Source organism: Lithobates pipiens, unplaced genomic scaffold (genome assembly GCF_037356315.1).
Source record: "Lithobates pipiens isolate NorthernLeopardFrog02 unplaced genomic scaffold, aLitPip1_a1.2 Scaffold_19, whole genome shotgun sequence".
Taxonomy (NCBI): domain Eukaryota; kingdom Metazoa; phylum Chordata; class Amphibia; order Anura; family Ranidae; genus Lithobates; species Lithobates pipiens.
Genome location: NW_027507764.1, coordinates 461490008 through 461517542, shown reverse-complemented (window position 1 = coordinate 461517542; position 27535 = coordinate 461490008). Strand labels below are relative to the sequence as shown.

Here is a 27535-nt window from a genome sequence, read left to right as displayed (position 1 = left end):
TCTATTTTTGAGGATGCTCATTAAGGATGCCAGCCTGCTTTGCAAGGAAGGAGTCCTGCACACTGGACGGGTGCAATGCTTTACAGGGTCCCGTGTAAGGCTCAATTCACACCTGGGCAATTTGGGATCATGCCAGATGCCCGTGATCTCAACGCACTACAATAGCAAAATGCAGGTTCAATTTTCAATGGCACCTAAAATGTAGTGTGGTTTTGCGCAAATGTCGCGTGGCAATTTGCATCGTGTGAAGCTTGTCTCTCAAAAGAAGCCCCTGTGATGCATTTTGGCTGCCATTGAAAATGACACCTGAACCTGTGTTCTGTGATTGTAGTGCATTTTGTGATCGCAGCGGTGTTACTGCAATCGCAAAATGCCCAGGTGTGAATACAGCCTAAAAAATTAATAAATGCACACTTTTGCAGCCTCGCCTGGACAGAAGAGGGGGTTGGCTGGATCATGCCTGGAGGAAGAGTTGAGCCGTGGGATCACAGAGCTGGAACAGCTTACATTACAATTGCCCCCACTGTGCTCTCCGTTATACACAGCCCCGCCTCCTCCTAACCCTGCGCCTGTGATGGACAGAACACATCCCAGCATTGGACCCGTATTCTGTCCATCAGACGTGGGTCAGGAGGAGGCGTGGCTGTGTATGATGGCCAGAAGAGTGAGGGTAATTGTAATGTAAGCAGTTCCGGCGTGCTATCCATGCTCTGTGATCCCACGGCTCTCCTTTTCCCCTGGGGCGATCGCTGGGGGAATGGCTACTTGTCAACCTTGCAGCCCCCCCCCCCCCCCCCCCACTCCCTCATGCCAGAATGTGAGTAGGCAAGTGGAAAATTTGGGACTTGCTGTTAGATTGATGGGTTTAGTTCCACTTTAACTTCTGTTAGGCTTGTTTTTTTTACCTGGACTGGATCTCTAAAACCTGCCATCTCTTGCCAAGTAAGGGTGTCTTTACAATGAGCTGAAATGGCAGTTGGCGGGGCTTAGCCGTGAAATCAGAAGATGGGCTTCAGCATTAGACACTAAATTGAAGACAGGTAGAGTAACTTTTTTTGAGTACTAAAATTAAATTAAAGTGCATTTTTCCTTTTTCCCCTTTGCATTGCCCTAATCGAACACACCCTCTCCCTCCACAGATGCATGCTTTGATCTGCAGCCACAGCCTCTGGTGCTGGTTTACATTCAGTGCAGCAAGTCCCAATGTCCTTGTCATGCCTGTGCATTACAGCTGCATAGACTTTTATGGGGCCTGTGTTCCATAGACTAAAGGAAGAAGGGCTCAGTTTAAGGTCTTTAGGGCTGTAATGCGCAGGCACTGCCAGTGCAGCGAGACTTGCGGTACTGGAAGTAGACACACTAAAGGCCTCAGCTATTGGATCTAGGGTAATAAGTGTGCATCTGTGGAGGGAGTAGGTCAGGTCAGGGCAAAAAAAAATGCAGTTATTTTAACAGACCTCTTGGGGTGTCTGTGATTAGCGAAAATGTTTTACTTTTAAATGTTAAAAATTGAAAATTGAGTAAGGTTAAAGTGGTTGCAAACCCTTACATATGCCCAGTCAAATGATTGGCCTCAGGGGATACACGGAGATTAACCACTTCAGGACCGCCGTATTGCCAATGTACGTCAACACAATGGCACAGGCAGGCACAATCACGTAGATGTACGTGATTGCCTTCCAGCGGGTGGGGGGTCCGATCGGACCCCCTCCCGCTGGTTACGGCGGTCCGGTTCGCTCCAGGAGCGCTCCGTGATGAGGGGATGGCCGTTGGTTTTCGGCCACCCCCTCTGGATCGCTCCTGGCCAATGAGAAGCTTCCTCCCACTGTGTATTGTTTACACAGGAAGGAGGAAGTGATGTCATTCTCCTCGGGGCGGTCTTTTTGACCGGACTACGAGGAGAAGACTAATAGTAAGTGCACCAACACTACACTGACATGTAGGTACACACAAGCACACAAACCCCCCCCCCCCCCCCCCGATCGCCCCCCGCACCCCCTCCCCCCCCCAGTCACAGTGTCACTGATTGCATTGATCATTTCTTTACTGATCACTGCATTCAGTGTCAGTTGTGACAGTAAAAACTGTCAGGACAGTTAGTGTTAGGTCCAGGGTAGCCCCCTATCACCCCCCAATAAAGATTTAACCCCCTGATTGCCCCTAGAGTTAACCCTTTCACCCCCTTTTGCCAGTGTCACTAAGCGATCATTTTTCTGATCGCTGCATGTGTCGCTAGGTAGCTAGTTATTTTTTTAGGTTCACCGCCAGGTTTTTATATCGCTAGGTACCCCGATATACTACCCAATATTGGTTTTAACCCCCTGATTTCCCGCTAGTTAACCCTTTCACCCCCTTTTGCCAGTGTCACTAAGCGATAATTTTTCTGAACGCTGCATCAGTGTCGCTAGTGTCGCTAGGTAGCTAGTTATTTTTTTAGGTTCACCGCCAGGTTTTTATAGCGCTAGGTACCCCGATATACTACCCAATAATGGTTTTAACCCCCTGATTGCTGCTAGTTAACCCTTTCACCCCCTTTCACCAGCGATCACAGTATAAGTGTCACTGGTGACGCTGGTTAGCCAGTTAGTTATTTAGGTTCCCCGTCAGGTTTTTATATAGCGCCAGGGACCCCCATATACTACCTAATAAAAATTTGAACCCCCTGATTGCCCCTAGTTAACCCTTTCACCACTGATCACCGTATAAGTGTTACGGGTGACTCTGGTTAGTTTGTTTTTTATAGCATCAGGGCACCCACCATTTATTACCCAATAAAGGTTTAACCCCCTGATCACCCGGCGGGTGATATCAATTAGGTTTTAGGGTCAGGGTCTGCGTCGCCCCAGGCAGCGCTAGGTTAGTGCCAGTACCGCTAACAGCCACACGCAAAGCATACACCTCCCGTAGTGGTATAGAATCCGAACAGATCAATATCTGATCTGATCAGATCTATACTAGCGTCCCCAGCAGTTTAGGGTTCCAAAAAAACGCATTGTTAGCGGGATCAGCCCAAATACCTGCTAGCACCTGCGTTTTGCCCCTCTGCCCAGCCCACCCCAGTGCAGTATCGATCGATCACTGTCACTTACAAAACACTAAACACATAACTGCAGCGATCGCAGAGTCAGGCCTGATCCCTGCCATCGCTAACAGGTTTTTTGGTAGCATTTTATATTCAAATCCGGAAGGCAGTGCTTGGTTTTCGGGGTCCCGTACGTGGCTAGGCTCCCAAAAAGTCCCCCACATGTGGTATCCCCGTACTCGGGAGAAGCAGCAGAATTTATTTTGGGGTGTAATTTGACTTCTGCCCATAGCATGTGTGAGCAATATATCATTTAGTGACAACTTTGTGCAAAAAAAAAAAAAAGTTTGTAATATTCCCGCAACTTTTGGCAAAATATAAAATATTCCATGGACTCAACATGCCTCTCAGTAAATAGCTTGAGGTGTCTACTTTCCAAAATGGGGTCATTTGGGGGGGTTTTGTGCTATTTTGGCATTTTATGGCCTTCGAAACTGTGATAGGTAGTGAAGAGTTAAATCAAAAATTTGCACCCTTAGAAATCCTGAAGGTGGTGATTGGTTTTCAGGGTGCCGTGCACGACTAGACTCCCAAAAAGTCCCACACATGTGGTATCCCCATACTCGGGAGAAGTAGCGGAATATATTTTGGGGTGCAATTCCACATATAACCATGGCATGTGTGAGCAATATATCATTTAGTGACAACTTTTTGTAAAAAAATTTTTTTTTTTTTTTTTTTTTTTTTTTGTCATTATTCAATCCCTTAGGACAAAAAAAATAAATATTCAATGGGCTCAACATACCCATCAGCAATTTCCTTGGGGTGTCTACTTTCCAAAATGGGGTCATTTGGGGGGGATTTGTACTGCCCTGCCATTTTAGCACCTCAAGAAATGAGATCGGCAGTCATAAATTAAAAGCTGTGTAAATTCCAGAAAATGTACTCTAGTTTGTAGACGCTATAACTTTTGCGCAAACCAAAAAATATACGCTTATTGACATTTTTTTTACTAAAGACATGTGGCTGAATAAATTTTGCCCTCAATGTATGACTAAAATTTAGTTTATTCGATTTTTCTTATAACAAAAAGAAGAAAATATCTTTTTTTTTCAAAATTTTCGCTCTTTTTCCATTTATATTGCAAAAAAAAAAAATCGCAGAGGCAATCAAATACCATTAAAAGAAAGCTCTATTTGTGGGAAGAAAAGGACGCAAATTTCGTTTGGGTGCAATATTGCATGACCGCGCAATTACCAGTTAAAGCAGCGCAGTGCGAAATTGCAAAAAGACCTCTGGTCCTTAAGGTGTTTATTGGTCCGGAGCTGAAGTGGTTAAACAAATCCTCCTACATACGTTTATCTGCAATCTTCTCTACATCTGTTCAAAGTACAGAATTTGTAAAGCTTGTCTGAGCTGTCAGAAAAAGGAGGCAGAGACCTGAAATTACACTACAGAACTGGAAGAGGAGAACTGACAGCTGATCACACAGGTACAGAGCTGAGGCTGTTAATGAGCTGGAGATCCCTCCCATCTTTTTTTTCTCTTGCTGATGACTCGTGCTGATGGCAGAGGAATGAAGCTGCAGACAGACATGACATTTGGTGCTCTGGACAGAGACAAATACACACTATATAAAGGGATGTGGTTTGTTCATATTTCATGTTTGAGGGTTACAACCACTTTCTCTGCTGCCTCTAACACCATGGTGACCAACCTGCAGCCTGGGAGGCAATTTCTGTACACCTCTCGGCGCTTCGGCAGAGACAGTCTGTTTCCCTATTTGCCCTGTAGTAGCCATGACCACTTAGCAGCCACATGTAATGTTTCTAATCTGTTACCTGCAGTATGTTCACAGTACTCATGTAGCAGTCTTTGACTATCTCCTGTTGTATGTGTGCAGTCTGACAGTTTTCTGTAGCATTACATATGCTGTTTTTTATTTATTTATTTTTGTTTGTTTGTTTGTTTTTTGCGGCCACCTTCGTTCTATCAGGGGCCTCACTTGAGGCTTTCTATATTAAGAACGTCGATCACCATTGTTTTCCAAAGCTAGCATACACAATTTATCTGATCTTTCACTTTTATATCCATCACTTCTTATCGCTAAATAACTGCTGATGGTTATGAAGTGCAGACACAGAGGTTCAAATGTCAGGCCCCTCCCCTCCCCTGAAGTATTGGCACTTTGCCTGAATAGTTTGGCAGTGAGAATGTGGTCTTAAAAGGTTCTTCAGCGCACTTTATTCCCATGACAAATGTCCCCTTTCTATTTATTGGGTATATAATGCAGGGTAATTATTATTTTTTTTTTTTTTGCTTGGCTTAGGGGGACAGTTCATAATAAGGAATTGTTTGGCTAGCAGCAGATTAATAGGTATCTGGTGTATATCATTGCTGAAGTTTCAGTGTTCTGCTCAAGAATGCCCTGTACTATATAAATAATATAAGTATATAATGTAGGGAGTCTGCTGCTTGTTTTTTTTTTTTTTTTCTTCTAATGCTTGTCTGTGTGTTTGCATTTTAGAATACCTCAGTATTAGAAAGCCATCACTGGAGGTCAGCAGTGGGCTTGCTACGAGAATCTGGTTTGTTTTCACACATGTGTTTGGAAGAAAGGTATGTTGCTATTCTGCTTTCTAGTTAGTTCATATGAAATGTTTATGTCCCTCACATTATTCTATGATATTCCGAGCATCCGTTTACTTATCAAAAATATTACCAACACAAGCTGCATATATCTGTGTCTAATGTCTGATCATTGCTGAAAGTTTTTATTTTTCCCGCTGCACTATTACCTGACTGTTTTATATGGATTGCTTTACAATACCAAAAGCAGCTCTGTAAGAAAAGTGGGATCAAGCTCCACCATCTGCCATTACCCTGCTCTTATGAGCATGCCTTTACCTGGCCCTTGGCATTCTCTCTAGGCAGGGAAATAATCCATTACCTTGGTTTAGCTGTGAAGGCAGGGAAAATTGGGCACCAGTGACAAACTGAAACTGAGGGATACAGAAAAAGTTATAGTGGGCATCATCTTGTCTCTAGGTGGAAATTTTACTTAAAGACTGGAGGAAAAGTGATTTGATTGGCCATACAAATAAAGTATTTGCGACACTTTTTGGCTGTACCGTTGCTACCTCCACAATCCTTTGCTATGGCTGTGAAAAATTCAAGAAATGCTGCCGGTTTGTAGATGAGGAAACTTGAGGCAATAAGGAGTAATTCTGTTGGCATACAGAGACAAACTGTGTTCAGATGGCGCTGGGCTGTCTAGTGGCTAAGGAATCCGCTAGTTCTCAATTACAAAGAAGGCGACCCTGAAGGGAAATTAGGCTCTCAGAATTCCCATCGTACTCTGTCCACCCAACAGCAAAACATACTGGGCATCACGCCTGTCTAAGTGACAAGAGGAGTGGATGGGCAGGGAGCTCAGTATTACTAAACTGCACGTAGATCAGGGTATCCAAGATGGACACTCTAGCCTCTGTGCTGGCGACCATGTAACAGATTAATGTACTTGTTTCCATCCTATACTTGAATCTGTCAGAAGGTTGGACAATTCAAAAAGTGTATACGCTTTTCATTAATTCCAGGGTTTGTGTTTATAGTCTGGAAATGAACATAAACAACTGTTTTTCATTGACATCACCACCCTGTTTAATGTAGTTATATGAGCTGTGTCTTGAACTTGATGAATGAGATATATATATATATTTGGTACAAAAGGTTTCAATGTTTCATTTGTTTTTCAGACAACAAATGGAAAGCCAGTTGGGCTCCATCATTCTTGCTACAGACATTAGTCGGCAAAATGAATACCTGTCCCAGTTCAGAACCCATCTAGACAAAGGTGACTTATGCCTGGACAATGCTGGCCATCGCCATTTCATCCTGCAGGTATTTAGTTTTGTACAGCATGTACACCTTAAAGTCACATTTATGGCATTGTTTAAAAAAGCGCATATTTTTGTTTTCATTTTCAAGTTCCCAGGGACACCCTAGGTCAGTATTTACAGATAAAATATTGTCATTATTGTACTCAAAGCTGGCATTGGTTTGTTTTGCTATTGCCGACAGATCATAACTGCTATTATTTTAACCACTTCCATACCGCCTGAATTCCAGCACTCCTCGTACATGTAAAAATCATACCTTTTTTTGCTAGAAAATTACTCAGAACTCCCAAACATTATATATATATATATATATATATATATATATATATATATATATATATATATATATATATATATATATATATATATATATATTCTCCACTTCCCGACTGGCGCACTCTGATGTACGTTGGCAGAATGGCACGTATAGGCAAATGGGCATACAGGTACGTCCCTTTAAATTTGCCGCCGCACCATTGCGTGTCGTCGGGACCTCCGGACTCGATTGCTGCGGGGATACCTGCAATCCTCTCACAGGGAGGAAGAACGGGGAGATGCTAACGTAAACAAGCATCTCCCTTTTCTGCCTAGCAACAGTGACGCTGATTTCTTTTCCCTGTGATTGGAGCAGAGATCAGTGATGTGTAAAACACAGGCACGCCCCTCAGTTAGCAAACGCACCCCTAGGACATGCTTAACCCCCACACTGCCATCTAGTGGTTAACCCCTTCACTGCCAGTGTCATTTACACAGTAATTGGTGCATTTGTATAGCACTGATTGTTGTATAAATGACAATGGTCCCAAAAATGTGTCAATGTCGCAGTCCCAATAAAAATCGCTGATCGCCACCATTACTAGTAAAAAAAAAAAAGAAAAATTTAATAAAAATGCCATAAAACTATACCCTATTTTGTAAACACTATAACTTTTGTGCAAACCAATCGCTTATTGTGATTTTAACCAAAAATATGTAGAAGAATACGTATCGGCCTAAACTGAGGAAAAAAAACCTTTTTTTTTTAAATACATTTTTGGGGGATATTATAGCAAAAAGTAAAAGCGTTTTTTTTTGATTTTTTTTTTTTTTTTTTTTTTTTTTGGAAATAGCGCAAAAAAAATAAAAACCGCAGGGGTGATCAAATACCACCAAAAGAAAGCTCTTTGTGAGGGAAAAAAAGACGTCAATTTTGTTTGGGAGCCACGTCGCACAACTCCGCAATTGTCAATTAAATCGACGCAGTGCAGAATCGCAAAAGTGGTCTGGTCTTTGGCCAGCAAAATGGTCTGGGACTTGTGGTTAAGTCTCCATAGGCGACGCTTTAATTTTTTTTTTTACAGGCTACCAGTTTAGAGGAGATCTTGGGCTAAAATATTATTGCTCTCGCTTTAACGTTCGCGGTGATACCTCACATGTGATTTGAACGTGGTTTACATATGCGTCCACTTCTGCATGCGGCAAGGCGTTTTTTTTTTTGTTTTTTTTTTTTACTTTCCCTTTAAAATATGTGTTTGAGTAATGTAAACATCCCTTGTAATTGGAATAGTGTGTGACAGGTCCTCCTTTTCATGCTGGAAAGCCTGGGATATAAAATAAAATCTTGGGCTTTCGAACCAAGTCCCCGGCATTGTTTACTTCCGCCAGCCCGGATGTGACGTCATAACGCTGCGCCTGGGCCTCAGAGTCGGTGAAGGAAATCGTCGGCTGAAAAGCTGCAGGCATCATTCAGATCACCACTGAATGCGCAGGATGTCTTATGACATTTTGCGGTATGGAAGTGGTTAATTAAAAAAAAAAAAAAATGACTTATATTGCAGCTTACCAAACATTAGATGTGGTGGATGCATAAGTTTTCTTTTCTTTGGATTTTTTTCCCCCCTGTTTTCACCTGGTTCCTGGTAATCTGGTCAGTAAAACACACCTGTATTAGTGAAAAACAACTCTGAATGAACACAGTAGACAGCAGCATTCGGGAAGGGGGGGGGGGGGGGGGTAGTTTGTATTGGTAGCGTTAAATGAATTGGGGTATTTGGATACACTAATAAACTGAAGCCAAATCCCAGCTCACATTTTTTATAATCGGTTAGAGCAAACCATCCCTTTCCTTTTGGGGTAAAGGTTTTGCATGAATAAATAAAAGCTGATCATTTTAATCACCCCTGCCAGTGTTAAGTGTGTTTTTTCATTCATATAAGCGGTTACATTATGCTGGAGAGTGTGCTTTTGAAAACAGCAGACTTGCTGGCTGGATCACAAGAGGAAATAGAAGAAAAAGCCTAAAAAAGAAACAAATGTGGCCATCACCTCTAAGAATCTGTAAGCTGCAATAATAAAGGTTTCCTTCGGGTTTAATACTGCTTTAAGTTAGAAAATCCAATTCACACAAAATGAAAGCTAGTTGTACTTCAGTTCAGTAGTGGTAAACACACACCAAGTGCTACAGAGATACCGTATTTATCGGCGTATAACACGCACCTTTTTCCCCCTTAAAATCAGGGGAAAATCGTGGGTGTGTGTTATATGCCGATCCCTTCTGAATGTGAACGCCGCCAACATACACAAAGCCGAGTACACTCGGCTAGTCTCGGCTCCTCTTGCAGTCCTGCCCATGTGACTGTGAGCGGAGCCGAGACTAGCTGAGTGTACTCGGCTTTGTGTATGTCTGCGGTGCTCACAGTCATGCCCAGTCCTGCCATTGGACCTGTGTTAGTCCCTGCCCCAAAGCACCCAAAGGAAATTGTACTTTGCCTAGACATGGTCAGAGCCATCAGTCTATCAGCAACAGCTTCTATCAGTAAGATGGACTGCTGATTTGTCTTATCCCCCGGCTTCCAAGTCCAGCATTGCTCGATGGAAAAGACCAGTTGCATGAGCTTACATTCTCTAGGAAAAAACACTCCCTGTGCTTTTGTGTTCACTCCACTTGGCTGCCACCAGGTGAACGCCCAATGTTCTACAGATGTATCTTTTGCGTACAAGTTTCACTCTGAACAATCTGAAGTTGGGTTTGTTGACCCTTTTTTATGTTGGACCTGTTGGCATGTCCCAGGTTCTCTGTCTCCGCCTGTGTTCTGTACTGTAAATTCTGTATTGTACAGTACAGGACACAGGCCACCCTCCCTTCTATTCATTGGTTACTCTGCATTGCGAGCATGCTACAAAACTGAGAACTCAGAAAAATGTAAGGTTATAGTCGGGGCACCCAGTGATGTGTCTTCATAAGCTTTGCCAGTGTTCAGTCATCTGAAGGTATGACCTTGTAATTCGGGGTCTATGAATCCTTAGCCTGTGACTGTACTGTACTCCAAGATATGAAGTTTACAAGTAGGTCAAAATTCATCTTTGATATTAAAATGCTGAATCGTGTAATGGCTGCATGTTGTCGGCTTTGTGTCCTGACTTCACAGATGGCTTTGAAGTGTGCAGACATCTGTAACCCTTGCCGGACCTGGGAACTGAGCAAGCAGTGGAGTGAGAAAGTGACTGAAGAATTCTTCTACCAAGGTAAATAAAGCATGTGACAACCAATGTGCTGCTGTGTATGTAACAAATTTACATAAATCCTTTAAAATCCAAGGAAAAGGCATAAACAAGTGTATAAACACTCTGCCAGCACACAAAATTAATATGAGACACATGTATTGCGTTAAACCCACTACATAAAATCAATAGCATTCATGCATGTCAATATGCAAATGCATAAAGTTACCAATAAATAGTATTGGCGAAAACAAGTCATATGTATGTGAATAGACAAGTGATCACCCTGTGTCTTAAACTTAGTTCTAAAGTGCAGTGAACTGACATGTAAAGAATCAGGTCACACTTCTACTGAGTATCTCACAGTTAAAGCGATAGTAAACCCGCAATTTTTTATTTATTTTTTTTAAACCTGCAAAGCAAAATGCATAATGAGCTAGTATGCACCGCATACTAGCTCATTATGAAATACTTACCTTAGAATGAGGCCCCGACATCTGGCCCGATCCACGCCAAGGGAGCTGACATGCTCCCTCGGCGTTTCTTCCGGGTATCGCGGCTCTGGCGCTGTGAGTGGCCGGAGCCGCAATATCGTCACTCCCGCGCATGCGCGCGGGAGATTTCATTCCGGCCGGCCACTGCCGGATTTTCAGGCCGAGAATCCCCTTGTGCGCATGCGCCGCTGCAGTCAGCGGTGCATACCGAGGGGAATATCTCCTAAACCGTACAGGTTTAGGAGATATTTTTTTACCTACAGGTAAGCCTTATTATAGGCTTTCCTGTAGGTAAAAGTTAAAAATTTGGGTATACAACCACTTTAATCACGTATTAGCGCTACCCGACATGTTTTGTCATACATGACATCATTAAGTACATTGACACACATTGAGCACCATGCCCATGGTGACATTTTGTATAATGAAACTCCTCAAGCAGTGTTAGGACTAATGTCACCACACACATTTGGCTGGCCTTTCTTAACTTTCCAATCGGGATCCAAAGTTTATTGTACCCGTTTTTACTTCAAACGTGAGTGATTTTACCCCCTTTGTTTTGCAATCATTGGTACAGTTTTCCACTATTGGAAGCGCTTCTCTGTTTTTATTTCTCCTGTATGTAATTCATATCCTACTAATATGTAAATGACATTGAAAATCCGTTATACTAGCAAGTGTGTGTGTGTGTGTGTGTGTGTGTGTTGTTGTTGTTTTCTTTTTTTTTTTTTTTTTATATATTTTTTTTTTTTTTTGTCTTTAACCAAAATGTTGACTGAAAAAAAAGCTCAACAGCTATCCACATCCATACTTTTCCTTTTCCTTTTGGAAATAATAATTGATGGACTGTTAGATATTTACTACAATTGAGTGTCAGTTGATTTTAACTGAAGATCTCCTTATCTGTGCACTTCACTTTTTGATTTGAAACACAATAGTTTGTCATCACTTTTGGTTTCAGCAGTGATTGATTGTGAGATACCTGATATAAGCAAGTGTAACCTAATTATTTACAGTTAAATATCAGTTTATTGCACTTTACAGCTTTGTTTGAGACATTGTGATCGTTTTTGACTATTCACGTACATATGAATTGTTTTTGCCAATAATATTGGTTACTTTATGCATTTGCACATATACACGTATGCACACTATTGTGTTGTATAGTAGATTTAGAGCAGCAAACTTGTCTCCTAGAGATGCACCAAAATTTTGGCCAAAAATTATCGTCAGAATGCCCATAGGAGAAAAATGTGCTGAGAATGACATCGAAAATGCATGCGATTTTACCGCAAATTCACTGTGATTTTACTGCAAATGCTCAGTGATTTTTTTGCACCAGTTTTACCACGATTTTACTGGTGCTTATGGAGTTTTTATTTTTTATTTTTTTTTATTTAGGTCATGTGACTCAAAAACTGCATCAAAAAGCAACATCGGTGCATTTAATGATGCATTCGACAGCACTTGACAGCTGTCCTTGCAGTGTGGTGCAAAGAAATTCCGACTTTAATTGCTGGCAGGGGAGGGCTAGCGGGCAAGTGCAGTCAAGTGGCCCATTGAACCACTGAATCCGCTCACCATCTGCTCCACATTGCCCTCACAGAGCGAGAGAGCGACTGCTCCACTGCCACTCTTACAATAAAGAACCCTCTACGTAGTTTAAGCGTAACCACCTCAATACAGTGCAGTTACACCCCCTTCCTGACCAGACCAATTTTCAGCTTTCAGCGCTCTCACAGTTTGAATGACAATTACTCAGTCATCCTACACTGTATCCATATGAAACTTGCGTCCTTTTTTCCACACAAATAGAGCTTTCTTTTAGTGGTATTTAATCACTAGTGGGTTTTTTATTTTTTGTGCTATAAATAAAATAAAATGTAAATTTTGTGAAAAAATGCCTTTTTCTTCGTTTCTGTCATAAATTTTTGCTAATTAGTAATTTTTCTTCATAAATTTTGGCCAAAATTTATACTGCTACATATCTTTGGTAAAAATAACCCACATTAGTATATATTATTTGGTCTTTGTGAAAGTTATAGAGTCTACAAACTATGGTGCCAATCACTGAAAATTGATCACTTCTGATCAGGCCTTCAGTACATCAGGTGTACCTCATTTCTTGACACTAACAAGTCAGGAAAGTACAAATACCCCCCAAATGACCCCTTTTTACAAAGTAGACATCCCAAGGTATTAAGTAAGTAGCATGGTGAGTTTTTTTAAGTTGTAATTTTTTCCCACAATTCTTTGCAAAATGAAGATTTTTTTTTTTTATTTATTTTTTTACTAAATTGTCATATTATCAGGTTATTTCTCACACACAGCATATGCATACAACAAATTACACCCCAAAATACATTCTGCTACTCTTCCTGAGTACGGCGATACCACATGTGTAGGACTTTTACACAGCCTGGCCACATACAGAGCACTAACATTGATGTAGTATCTTCAGACGTTCTACGAGCAAAAATTACGCATCTCATTTCTCAACCACCTATTACACTTTTGAAGGCCCTGGAGTACCAGGACAATGGAATTTCCCATAAAATTACCCCATTTTGGAAAGCAAACACCCCAACGTATAATCTGTGAGGCATAATGAGTCTTTTGAACGGTTCATTTTTTTCCAGAAGTTTTTGGAATATGTGGAAAAAAATTAAAACGCATTTTTTTTTACACAAAATTGTCAATTTATAAGATATTTCTAACACATAGCATGTATATAGCAAAAATTACACCCCAAAATACATTCTGCTACTCCTCCCGAGTATGGCGATACCACATGTGTAGGACTTTTACACAGCCTGGCCACATAGAGAGGCCGAACATTGAAGTAGTACGTTCAGGCGTTCTAGGAGCATAAATGACACATCTCATTTCATTCCTACCCATCACACTTTTGAAGGTCCTGGACCACCAGGACCGTGAAATTACCCACAAAATGACCCCATTTTGGAAAGCAAACACCCCAACGTATATTCTATGAGACATGGGCTGGAGATAGGTACTCGGGTACTCTGATGGCCTGGTGACAGGTACTCGGGTACTCTGATGGCCTGGTGACAGGTACTCGGGTACTCTGATGGCCTGGTGACAGGTACTCGGGTACTCTGATGGCCTGGTGACAGGTACTCGGGTACTCTGATGGCCTGGTGACAGGTACTCGGGTACTCTGATGGCCTGGTGACAGGTACTCGGGTACTCTGATGGCCTGGTGACAGGTACTCGGGTACTCTGATGGCCTGGTGACAGGTACTCGGGTACTCTGATGGCCTGGTGACAGGTACTCGGGTACTCTGATGGCCTGGTGACAGGTACTCTGATGGTTTGGTGACTGATATTTGGGTACTCTGAAGGGCGGTGACAGGTACTCATATGGACTGTGACAGGTACTCGGGTACTCAGATGGACTGTGACAGGTACTCGGGTACACAGATGGACTGTGACAGGTACTCGGGTACCCTGATGGGCCGTGACAGGTACTCGGGTACCCTGATGGGCCGTGACAGGTACTCGGGTACCCTGATGGGCCGTGACAGGTACTCGGGTACCCTGATGGGCCGTGACAGGTACTCGGGTACCCTGATGGGCCGTGACAGGTACTCGGGTACCCTGATGGGCCGTGACAGGTACTCGGGTACCCTGATGGGCCGTGACAGGTACTCGGGTACCCTGATGGGCCGTGACAGGTACTCGGGTACCCTGATGGGCCGTGACAGGTACTCGGGTACCCTGATGGGCCGTGACAGGTACTCGGGTACCCTGATGGGCCGTGACAGGTACTCGGGTACCCTGATGGGCCGTGACAGGTACTCTGATGGACTGTGATTGACAGGTACTATGAGGGGTGGTGACAGGTCCTCTTTATTGGGGGGGGCAATCAGTATGATTGGTGTACACTGTATGCGGTAACGAGATGTTACCGCAATCTCCTCCTCACACACGATCGGTGTGTGAGGAGGAGAACCCGGTAACATCCCGTTACCGCAGTTTGTTTACATTTTTGTGATCGGCTGTGAAAGGATCACAGCCGATCACGTGGGTAAACAGCCGGCCAATGGCTGTTTACCAGCGTCGGCGACGAGCAGTGTTCCCGGGGAACACGCCGCCACCGACGTGCGATCGCGCGCATGCGCCGTGCAAGTTCGGGGTGTGACCATCTGTGATCGGCCGTGACTTCATCACGGCCGATCACGTGGTAAACAGCCATAACGAATGGCTGTTCACCCCCTTCGGTGGCGAGCGGTGTCTCCGTTACACGCCGCCACCGAAGAAACAGGGATGCGCGCGCAGGATCGCGCACATTCCCTGTTTAAACGGGAGGCCGTCATATGACGGCCTCCCGCCACAATAGGTGCGCCGCCTGGCCATCATTTGACGGCCGGCGGTCAGCAACTAGTTAAACCTCTTTTCTTCTAATTTTAGTGAGTGGCCACGAGTCTTGTTAACCACTTTCAGACCGGACCAATTTGCTGGTCAAAGACCAGACCACTTTTTGCGATTCGGCACTGCGTCGCTTTAACTGACAATTGCGCGGTCGTGCGACGTGGCTCCCAAACAAAATTAACGTCCTTTTTTTCCCACAAATAGAGCTTTCTTTTGGTGGTATTTGATCACCCCTGCGGTTTTTATTTTTTGCGCTATAAACAAAAATAGAGCGATAATTTTGAAAAAAACGCATTATTTTTTACTTTTTGTAATAATAAATATCCCCCAAAAATATATAAAAAAACATTTTTTTCCCTCAGTTTAGGCCGATACGTATTCTTCTACATATTTTTGGTAAAAAAAAATCGCAATAAGCGATTATTGATTGGTTTGCGCAAAAGTTATAGCGTTTACAAAATAGGGATAGTTTTATAGCATTTTTATTAATAATTTTTTATTATTTTTTTTTTTACTAGTAATGGCGGCGATCTGCGATTTTTATTGTGACTGCGACATTGTGGGGGACCCATCGGACATTTTTGACACATTTTTGGGACCATTGTCATTTATACAGTAATCACTGCTATATAAATGCAGTGATTCCTGTGTAAATGACACTGGCAGTGAAAGGGTTAACCAGTGGGTGGCAGTGTAGGGGTTAAGTGTTCCTAGGGGTGTGTTACTAACTGTGGGGGGGTTGGGCTTTCATTTAGTGTACACTGATCTCTGCTCCAATCACTAGTTGCCAGGCAGAATGGAAAAATGTTGTTTATACAGCATTTCCTCCATTCGGCCGCTCCGTGAGACGATCGCGGGGATGCCCGCGGCGATCGAGTCCGCGGGTCCCGCGACTGGACTCACGGGGGTCCCGACCAGCGCGGGAGCGCGCCGCCGGCGGCGCGCTCCCGATGGCACGGCGGCAACGAATATTGGACGTACATGTACGCCAATATGCCTGCCCGTGCCATTCTGTCAACGTACATCGTCGTGCGCTGGTCGGGAAGTGGTTAAACTCCCTTTTTGCAAAAAAGTTTTATCCCTATTGTGGGATCACAAGTATGGTATTTGTATATTGAAATCATATCCCCTCTCAAGCGTCTCTTCTCCAGAGAGAATAAGTTCAGTGCTTGCAAACCTTTCCTTATAACTAATATCCTCCAGGCCCTTTATTAGCTTTGTTGCCTTTCTTTATACTCGCTCCATTTCCAGTACATCCTTTCTGAGGACTGGTGCCCAGAACTGGACAGCATACTCTAGGTGCGGCTGGACCAGAGTCTTGTAGAGCGGGAGAATTATCGTTTTATCTCTGGAGTTGATCCCTTTTAATGCATGCCAATATTCTGTTAGCTTTGTTAGCAGCAGCTTGGCATTGCATGCCATTGCTGAGCCTATCATCTACTAGGACCCGCATGGCCGTTTCCATCCTAGATTCTCCCAGAGGTTCTCCCCCCAGTGTATAGATTGCATTCATTATTTTGCCACCCAAATGCATTTTTAAATTTCTCTATATTGAACCTAATTTGCCATGTAGTTGCCCACCCCATTAATTTGTTCAGATCTTTTTGCAAGATTTCCACATCCTGCGAAGAAGTTATTAGAGATTGCCCCATCTTCCATGTCGTTTATGAACAAATTAAATGGGAATGGTCACAGCACAGAACCCTGGGGGACCCCACTACTCACCCGACCATTCTGAGTACTCCCCATTTATCACCACCCTCTGAACTCACCCTTGTAGCCAGTTTTCAATCCATGTATTCACCCTATGGTCTATGCCAATGGACCTTATTTTGTACAGTAAAAGTTTATGGGAAACTGTCAAATGCTTTTGCAAAATCCAGATAAACCATGTCTATGGGCCTTCTTTTATCTAGCTGGCAACTCACCTCCTCATAGAAGGTTGGTAGATTGGTTTGGCAAGAATGATTCTTCATGAATCCATGTTGATTACTGCTAATGATACCCCTATCATTACTAAAATCTTGTATATAGTCCCTTATCACCTCCTAAGAGTTTACATAATGTTGGGTTAACTGGTCTGTAATTCCCAGGGATGTATTTTGGGCCCTTTTTAAATATTGGTGCTACATTGGCTTTTCTCCAATCAGCTGGTACCATTCCAGTCAGTAGACTGTAAGTAAAAATTAGGAACAATGGTCTGGCACTTACTTGACCGAGTTCCCGAAGTACCTTCGGGTGCAAGCCATCTGGTCCTGGTGATTTATTAATGTTAAGTTTCCCAAGTCTAATTTTAATTCTGTCCTCTGTTAACCATGGAGGTGTCATGAGGATAAACACTGCAGCTTTGGTTACTGAAGAGAAGAATGAATTCAAAACCTTTGCCATCTCCCCATCCTTTGTAACCAGATGTCCTTTCTTATTCTTTATGGGGCCAATATGGTCTGTCCTCCCTTTTTTACGGTTTACATACTTAAAGAATTTCTTGATTTTTTTTTTTTTTTTTTTGCTCTCCTCCGCTATGTGTCTTCCATGTTCTATCTTAGCCGTCCTTATTGCACCCTTGCATATCTTTTTGCATTCTTTATAAATGCTGGATGATGATCCCTCAACCTTGTATTTTTTGAAGGTCTTCTCTTTTTGCTTTTATATGCATTTTTACATTGGAGTTAAGCCATCCAGGACTTTTGTTCACTATTTTAAATGTATTACCCAATGGGATGCATTGGCTAATGCCCTTATTTAATATGCCCTTAAAGGAAACCCATCTCTCCCTGCGCTCTTTATTCCTAAGATTTTATCCCAATTTATGCCTTCTAGTAAGGTTCATAGCTTAAGGAAGTTGGCTCTTTTGAAATTCAGTGTCTTTGTATTCCCCTTATGTTTCCCATTTGTGTGATTTATACGGAAGCCAATTGACCTGTGATCGCTGTTCCCTAAATTGCCCCGTATTTCCACATCTGTGATCAGGTCTGTATTGTTGGTAATCAGTAGATCCAGTAATGCTTTATTTCTAGTTGGTGCATCTACCATTTGACCCATAAAATTGTCCTGCAAGACATTTAGGAAGTGGTGAGCCTTCGATTAATGCGCGGTTCACTCCACCCAGTCTATCTGGATAATTAAAATCCCCCATTATGATAACACTTCCCATCCTTGCTGCTAATCCAAATTGTGATGGGAGATCTGTCTCCCCTTCCTCCCTCAGGTTAGGCGGTCTATAATCGCATACTCCCAGTATTTTCCCCTTAGCTTCATCCACCATGTGTCAGTGTGTGCTCTGAGGTGAACGTTTCCGAGCCATCAGAATACAGTGATCGCTGCCAGAAGCTATAGCAGCCAGCAGGGATCGACAAAAAAAGACACGCGGGTTGTACTGAAGTCACTTGATCGAATTCTGTATAACTGTCTTCACATTATTAGATTGAAATTCTGCCAATTCAACAGAAATTTCAGTCTGTCGACGGTGGCCTAAGTCCACTAGTCTCTGAATTTTTAATAATATCCTTAAACCTTCTGAAAGGGGTGATCCACTTAGGTACAGAAATTTACTTTGAACTCCATCTTATTTCCACACCTCTATGTATTAGATGTGCAAAGAATAAGCTGAGAGAACATTCAATACTCTGTAGGTAATGGAAATAAGGTGGAGTTCAAAGTGAATTACCTGGAGGGGCTGGCATTTAGGAGGTTAAAACAGGCAGGGAGGAAATTGGATATCAACCGTTCACTGCCTGTCAAATGCCTCTGAAAAGTGACCTGAGCATTGATCACTTTTCAGTGGAGTGGCAGTGCCTGCTAAGAGTACAAGCCTTTGGGCTCACACTGGTGCAGTGGCGGCTGGTGCTAAATATTTTTTGGGGGGCGCAAGCAAACTAAAGAATACAGAAAAAACATCAAATGCATCCTCACTATGCCCGCCACCTGAGCTGCCACATACGGCCAGCTCAGCGGCCTTTGTACAGGACATCAGAGCGGCCTGGGGAGCAATTGCATGCCCGTCTGATTGCTGGTAATAGCGGGGGGGGGGGGGTGTGTGTATCAGAGCACAATCCAAGACCTACTTTCTAGAAGCTTTGCTAAAGATTTTTAGGACGCATCTTTCATTCAAAATCCTCTAGCTATTAAAACCTATAGAGCTAAATTTTGTAGAGCATGACGAAAATTGAATATTTAACATATCATCTGTTTATTAGGGGACGTGGAAAGGAAGTGTAACTTGGACCTCAGTCCGCTGTGTGATAGGAATACATCCAACATAGCCAACATCCAGATCGGTAAGAAGCAACAAATGTGGCAGCACATTACTTTTTATTTACGTTCTTTATTTGTACTTGGTTGCAGAGTTAGTGTACTGAAAACAGGATTTGATTATACAGTATGTAACTTTGCAAGGTAATTCTTAACACATAAGTAGCATGAAACGCTGTATAAATAACTGGAAAATAGCCTTATAGAATCACAGCAATTTCATGGCTATTGCATAGCTTGAAAATGCACAGCTTAATGCTAAGCATTACTGTCCCCCCACCCCAGCTGGATTCTCTGTAGGAAGACAGAAATTCACACTGGTTCATTACCAGCACTAGAATATATATCTTCTAAGTGTAAATTGCTTAAATCCTGGCTCTCAAAGTTGTACTGGCAATAACTAAAGGATAACACAAACCTTTTTTAATTGGAACACTGCTGATGGTTACGTACGAGACTCGCATTTTAAATGGAAAAAGACTTTTAAAATTGTGTTCAATAGATTTATGTAATTTGTTTTAATATTCTAAGGATGATGCTTTTCTATTTATTGTAAGGATATTTTGTGATTTATAGTGGCATTTGTATTGATATTAGACATGTGCATTCGTTTTCGTCCGAATGCATTTTCGTCCGAATTTCAGCTATTTTTGTTTTCGTTTTGACAAACGATAACGAAAGCACAAAATCCGAAAAACGAAAGATCCGACATAAATAAATGCTTTATTTTCGTTTTCATTGTTACAACAGTTCGATATAGAATAGGAGATTCGACATGACTCTGACAACAATCTGTGTCTATAGAACCTGTGTTCGAATGTGCCTAACCTTACCTCTATTAGTCCAAGATTATATAGAGAAAATATTCGACAGAGAAAAAAGATTTGACAGAGAGAAAAGATTCTGCAAGATACTGTCCTAAAAAGTGTTTGGGGACCCGGGTCCTGCCCCAGGGGACATGTATCAATGCAAAAAAAAGTTTTAAAAACGGCCGTTTTTTCGGGAGCAGTGATTTTAATAATGATTAAAGTGAAACAATAAAAGTGTAATATTCCTTTAAATTTCGTAGGGGGGGGGGTTGTCTATAGTATGCCTGTGAAGGGGCGCATGTTTCCCGTGCTTAGAATTGTCCCTGCACAAAGTGTCATTTATGCAGGAAAAAAAGTCCTTTAAAATCACTCGCAGCTATAATGAATTGTCGGCTCCGTAATACAGAGAACACTCATTGAAAGTCATTGATAAAAAAATAAATAAATAAATAAATAAAAAAAAGCGTGGGGGTCCCCCAAATTCAATTACCAGGCCCTTCAGGTCTGGTATGGATATTAAGGGGAACCCTGCCTCAAATTTAAGAAAAAATTTGACGTGGGGTTCCCCCTAAATATCCATAACCAGACCCTTCAGGTCTGGTATGGATATTAAGGGGAACCCCGCGTCAAATTCAAAAAAAAATTGACGTGGGGTTCCCCCTAAAAATCCATACCAGACCCTTTATCCGAGCACGCAACCTGGCAGGCCGCAGGAAAAGAGGGGGGGACGAGAGAGCGGCCCCCCCTCCCTCCTGAACCGTACCAGGCCACATGCCCTCAACATTGGGAGGATGCTTTGGGGGTCTGTGACCCCTCAAAGCACCTTGTCCCCATGTTGATGAGGACAAGGGCCTCATCCCCACAACCCTGGCCGGTGGTTGTGGAGGTCTGCGGGCGGGGGGCTTATCAGAATCTGGAAGCCCCCTTTAATAAGGGGACCCCCAGATCCCGCCCCCCCCCCTGTTTGAAATGGTAAGGGGGTACAAAAGTACCTCTACCATTTCACAAAGAAAGTGTAAAAAATGTTTAAATAAAACAAACACACTTTTGAAAAATTCCTTTATTAAAAATAAAAAAATAAAAAAAAGATTCCAGCGGCGGTAATCCACTCTTGCTATCCATCGACGGACGGTCATCTCTCCAGCGATGTCTAATATCATCCAGCGCAGCGCAGCATCCTTCTTCTGTCTCCGTGGAGGAGACACTACAGGCATTCCGGCGGCTGACGTTTGTTATATACGGAGGGCGGGGCCACCCGTCACCTGACCCCGCCCCCCTCTGACGCAAGGGGAAACCCGGGGTTCCCTGTGACGTAGGGGTGACCCGCACCCCTCTGATGTAACACAGGCAGGTTTCCGTTACATCAGAGGGGGGCGGGGTCACCCCTACGTCACGGGGAACCCCGGGTTTCCCCTTGCGTCAGAGGGGGGTGGGGTCAGGTGACGGGTGGCCCCGCCCTCTGTATATAACAAACGTCAGCCGCCGGAATGTCTGTAGTGTCTCCTCCACGGAGACAGAAGAAGGATGCTGCGCTGCGCTGGATGACATGAGACATCGCTGGAGATATGACCGTCCGTCGATGGATAGCAAGAGTGGATTACCGCCGCTGGAATCTTTTTTTTTATTTTTTTATTTTTAATAAAGGAATTTTTCAAAAGTGTGTGTTTTATTTAAACATTTTTTACACTTTCTTTGTGAAATGGTAGGGGTACTTTTGTACCCCCTTACCATTTCAAACAGGGGGGGGGCCGGGATCTGGGGGTCCCCTTATTAAAGGGGGCTTCCAGATTCTGATAAGCCCCCCGCCCGCAGACCTCCACAACCACCGGCCAGGGTTGTGGGGATGAGGCCCTTGTCCTCATCAACATGGGGACAAGGTGCTTTGAGGGGTCACAGACCCCCAAAGCATCCTCCCAATGTTGAGGGCATGTGGCCTGGTACGGTTCAGGAGGGAGGGGGGGCCGCTCTCTCGTCCCCCCCTCTTTTCCTGCAGCCTGCCAGGTTGCGTGCTCGGATAAAGGGTCTGGTATGGATTTTTAGGGGGAACCCCACGTCAATTTTTTTTTAAATTTGACGCGGGGTTCCCCTTAATATCCATACCAGACCTGAAGGGTCTGGTTATGGATATTTAGGGGGAACCCCACGTCAAATTTTTTCTTAAATTTGAGGCAGGGTTCCCCTTAATATCCATACCAGACCTGAAGGGCCTGGTAATTGAATTTGGGGGACCCCCACGCTTTTTTTTTTATTTATTTATTTATTTTTTTATCAATGACTTTCAATGAGTGTTCTCTGTATTACGGGAGCCGACAATTCATAATAGCTGCGAGTGATTTTAAAGGACTTTTTTTCCTGCATAAATGACACTTTGTGCAGGGACAATTGTAAGCACGGGAAACATGCGCCCCTTCACAGGCATACTATAGACAACCCCCCCTACGAAATTTAAAGGAATATTACACTTTTATTGTTTCACTTTAATCATTATTAAAATCACTGCTCCCGAAAAAACGGCCGTTTTTAAAACTTTTTTTTGCATTGATCCATGTCCCCTGGGGCAGGACCCAGGTCCCCAAACACTTTTTAGGACAGTAACTTGCAAATTAGCCTTTAAAATGAGCACTTTAGATTTTGAACGTTGGAGTCCCATAGACTTTAATAGGGTTCTAAAGTATGCTATATACTAGCTCCATCGAATCTTCTTTATACATTCGACAGACACCATAAGCCTTCAAAGACAGATTCGACCGTGATTCATGTGGATTTTCGGACGAATGCAATTTTTGAACGAAAAATGAAATAAATAAAAACGAATTTCGGGAGTAACTAAATAAATTAAGTTTTCAGACGAAAACGAAATTCCGAAACGAAATATTTTACTCTGCACATGTCTAATTGATATGCATTGTAATTTCAAAAGGAAACTTTCAGAAAGAGATTACACATTAAAAAAAAGTATACAATTGCTAAACAAAACCAATTGTATTTGAATGCTAAGACCCCTTTCACACTAAAGGTTTTTTTCAGGCTAAAAGGGCTAAAAATAGCACCTGTAAAATGCCTCAAAAACACCTACCCTGCAGCCCCAGTGTGAAAGCCTGAGTGCTTTAGACCCTGAAGCTTTTCCTCATTAGAACCCTCGAATGCAGCAGATGATTGATAGTCACTCATATTCACTTTGCACATGGACACTATTTTTAAAAAAATATCAAAAGGTGGGAATCTGTGACAAAGTTTGTTAAAATTCTTGCAATGTATACAGATCATAGGGAATGTATTGTTGTTTTCTAAACAAAAGTGGAGTTACTCCTTTAATTCCAAGTAAGCTTTCAGTTTAAATCAGCGGTTTCTCGGGCCGGCAGTAATCATTAAAAATAAAAAAAGCCTTCAGGCTGGTTGTACAGAGGTCGATTGGATGACTTTAGTACAACCAGCCTGCCTGTAATTGGATCGAAATTCAACTAGTTCTTGATAAACTAGTCTGTTTTATTTTTTTATTTTTATTCTTTACCCTTACACACCCAAGTAGGAGTTTTTATCAGTTAACGGTGTTCTGTATAAAGCAAAGCTAGGTAGTAACCTACTGGGGTCCCAGAGGGAAACGAGTCTGAGGGTGACCAATTGAGAATTTTTGAACTTTAATCTTAAATTAATTGTCTTTTCTTTTTGTTTTGTTGTATAGGTTTTATCACCTATTTGGTGGAACCATTGTTTGTGGAGTGGGCCAGGTTCAGTAACACCAGGCTGTCACAGACCATGCTAGGCCACGTGGGACTAAATAAAGCCAGCTGGAAGGGAATGCTGCAGGAACGATCTAGTAGTGAAGAAGCTGATCCTGCTTTTGATGACTGACCTATTTTTTATTTTATTTTACCTCAGGAAGATTGTGCACCATGAACCTAGAGCATGTATTACAGTGGGTTTTCTTTTGGTGGATTTATCGGAGAGAAGAAAAGGGTCTTGGTGACAAAGCAATTGAGCCTGATTGCCAAGGTTACACTTTAAGAAAAATAATGCCAGCATTATTTATCTCCAAGTTTTTTCCTTTAACGTTCTTTTTTTTTTTTTTTTTTGCTTTGTTTTTTTGCCCCTTCCATCGAGATGACCTGAACATAGAGCAATATGCACATACCTCAGTTGGCTTTTGTATCAAAGCTTGAATATGCAAAGCACAGCAATGACTGAAAACTGCAGGAAGATTCTTATTTATGTGCCACAGGTCCCTCTTCCCCATTTTTCTTATTTTTTTTCTAAGTAGCGTTAAAGGGAGATTCATTTTTTTTCTTATTTTTTTTTTTATATGGAAGAAACCTTTTGTCAGCGCCTGGTGGGATCTTGTCAGAATCTAGTGACTGATCTTCTACCTTCCACTTTGTGTTGAATTCTCACTTGGAAATGTGAAGTGCCCACACTGCTTTGCTGCCTTGGCAAGAAATGCTGTTTACAAATACACTGAAAATACTGACTGAAAACTTGCCTTGATGCATGGTTGTGAAGGAACCACTAACTGGATTTTTTTTTTTTTTTTGTATGTTTATTTAAGAGAACAAATGTGGACTGCAATCCTCCCTTACCCTTGACACACCGCTAACTCCATTTTCTTTATCATGGACCTCTAACCTCCCCCCATTTTGCAATATTTCTGCAAGCTTACAGCCAGGTTTCAATCCAGACATAGTTGGAATTCAGCTTTCTTTTTTAATAATTTCACAGCAGAGTACAAGGAGTGTGTCCTGGCTGTTCAGCAGAGCTACAGTGAAATGCATTGCATGCTATTTTTTTCCTTTTTTTTTTTTTCACTACTGAACACTTGAACTGCACATAAAAGGTGAAATTAATGTAAACACCATATTCAGCTCAGGGTATTTGCCAATCTGAAATAACGAGGGAAGGGAATTGTCATTCGGACAAGGGTACAAATGCCTTTTTTGCTGCAGCGTGCCTGTGTGTTTGAGTGAGAGGGGCTGTATTGTGTGTGTGTGTGTGTGTGTGCGCACGCGTGTATTTGTGGCGTGCATGCGATTTGGTTTTGTGTCTCTCCCATGGGTTTGGAATCTTCCTCACAAAAGCTTTTGCCTGAACGCCAACTCCCATAATTTTTAAAGGTCTTATAGATGGTGGGAGTTGTAGGTTCAGCTCAGCTGCTGTGCTGACTCTGCCACCCGTGGTCTAAGTTTTGGTTCAATCATCACCGCTGTAAGATGAGTGAACTGTAACAAATTGCTAAAATGCCTTAATCTATGCACAAAGCTAAGTGACCAAACGTGGTGTTTTTTTTTGTTTTTTTTTCTTGATACGTGTATTTGTTTTTGTTACTTTTTTTGTTTTCTGTTTCTTCTATTTTTTTTTTTTATTTTTTTTTTTTATTTAGTGTTTTTTATTTTTAAGTGAAACAGTTCTGTGGGATTTTGTTGTACGATGAATTGTTTTTAGGACCAGTGGCAGGACTAATTTTAAACTTAAAACATTCCATTATTTTGTATTTTGTTTTAAGTATAGTGAGCACAACTGTTATGTAGATTTAAAAAGAAAAAAAAATGGTGCTTTTTTAGCTAATTTGTAATTTCCTTGGTATTGCTGTTAAAGACTGTTTATCATCTGTTTACAGTTTGTTGCAACAGACATTTTTGGGGGGGGGGGGGGGCAGGGGGAGACTGCTTAAGCGTGAAGCCATTTGTACACGGCTTTGCCATACTCATTTTAATACGTGCCTGTTGCTGTTCGGTTTTGATGAATAAAAATAAATTGAAAAACAAGTGTGTTTTTTTTTTTTTGTGTTGCTTTTGAAAATAAATGGCTACTATTCATTAGATATCAGATTACTTTATTTTGCAAGGCCATACAGTTTACAGAACCCAAAAGTGTACTTTTTACCAAAAGCGGAGCTGGTGGGCAGCAGGGATATTTACAAGCAAGGGTGATGTCATGTGTGTATCAAAGCATTACACAAGACAAAAAACATTACATCTCCGATTTTAAAAGGTTTATTTTTATTTTTTTTAACCTGCATGAAGGTTGGCTTTAAAGCTGAACTCCAACTTTCTTTTCACTAGAACAGAATGAAATGATCAGTTCCAGCATAGATCATACCTTTGTACCATGTTGCTGTGTTTAGTTGTGGCTTTGTGCCATGTGACATTCTGTATATCCTGCTGTGTGACTTTGGACATCAGATTCGCATGATAAGCCATACTCCATGATTCCCAATGATGACCATTCATATCTGTGCGACTTCAAGTCACACCGACTTCAAAGTAGTCCCTGTACTACTTTGGTCCGCTTTGATGTGAGTTGAGGTGCATAGACCTCAAGTTTACACAGGCATTCCCTGCAATAGCGGCAAAATCATGTGACTTTCAAGTCACAGCAGTGTGAAAGGGGCCTAAGTCACTTCCACAGCCACTTCCTGCTGCATCTGATCCATCCCATTGTGCTGTGCACAGGGGACACAGTAGCCACTGGTGCTGTGAAGTGGCTGGATGGCGTCCAGAAAAGCTGGAAGAACCACCGTGTTTTTCAGTGTAGATGTGATGTCACAGGAGGTGTGGAAGTGGCCAGGAGACACAAGAGCACACTGTGATAGACGGGTTACATGCTCAGAGCTTCAGCTCCTTTTAAAGGCCTGGGGCTGTATTGCTCTAGCAATCTGTTTTATAGTGGAGTGCTGGTTGTGGGACTACCATAGCCAGCAACTCCACAAAAAACAAACTTAAAACCAAAATAGAGACACATGATAGAAGCATTCATAGCAGCAATTGTGAGTTGGAGACTATATGGCAAGGGGGGGGGGGGGGGGGGGGGTGGGTAGACACCATACTATAATCTCAGAATAAAAAAGCATATACAAGACAAAAAACCCTATATGAGGTTACAACACGTCAAACAGAATAAAACCTTTTTAAGGCTTATCCAAGGGTACCACAGTTATGATATATCTGTGAACTACAAAATGATGTATTACTCAAGTTTATCCATTCCCGAATAGATGAAAATGCACGTGTTTTATGTTTAACAAGGGCAAATGGCTAAGATGTTAGGATATTGTACTAACAGTAGGAGAGCCCCCCAACTATATATTTTTCAGTGTGTTGGGGACCTTAAGGGTCTTCTGGAAAAGGAAAATATATATGTGAAATGGCGTAAGCTGTAAGCGAAAAGATAATATACACAGAAACATGGGTTGGA

General features: G+C 42.3%; 1 protein-coding gene across 3 annotated transcripts in view; it reads left to right on the top strand.

Moving 5' to 3' along the window:
- Window positions 1–25986, top strand: part of PDE7A (phosphodiesterase 7A) — a 183134-nt gene extending 157148 nt beyond the window's left edge. For all 3 annotated transcript variants that reach the window (XM_077492795.1, XM_077492796.1, XM_077492797.1), the window contains 5 exons: window positions 5550–5641; window positions 6778–6922; window positions 10329–10425; window positions 19487–19567; window positions 24033–25986. In XM_077492795.1, coding sequence (XP_077348921.1) covers window positions 5550–5641; window positions 6778–6922; window positions 10329–10425; window positions 19487–19567; window positions 24033–24202 — 585 coding nt within the window. In that variant the 3' untranslated portion in view covers window positions 24203–25986. The remainder of the gene's footprint in view (window positions 1–5549; window positions 5642–6777; window positions 6923–10328; window positions 10426–19486; window positions 19568–24032) is intronic.
- The last annotated feature ends 1549 nt before the right edge of the window (window positions 25987–27535 follow it).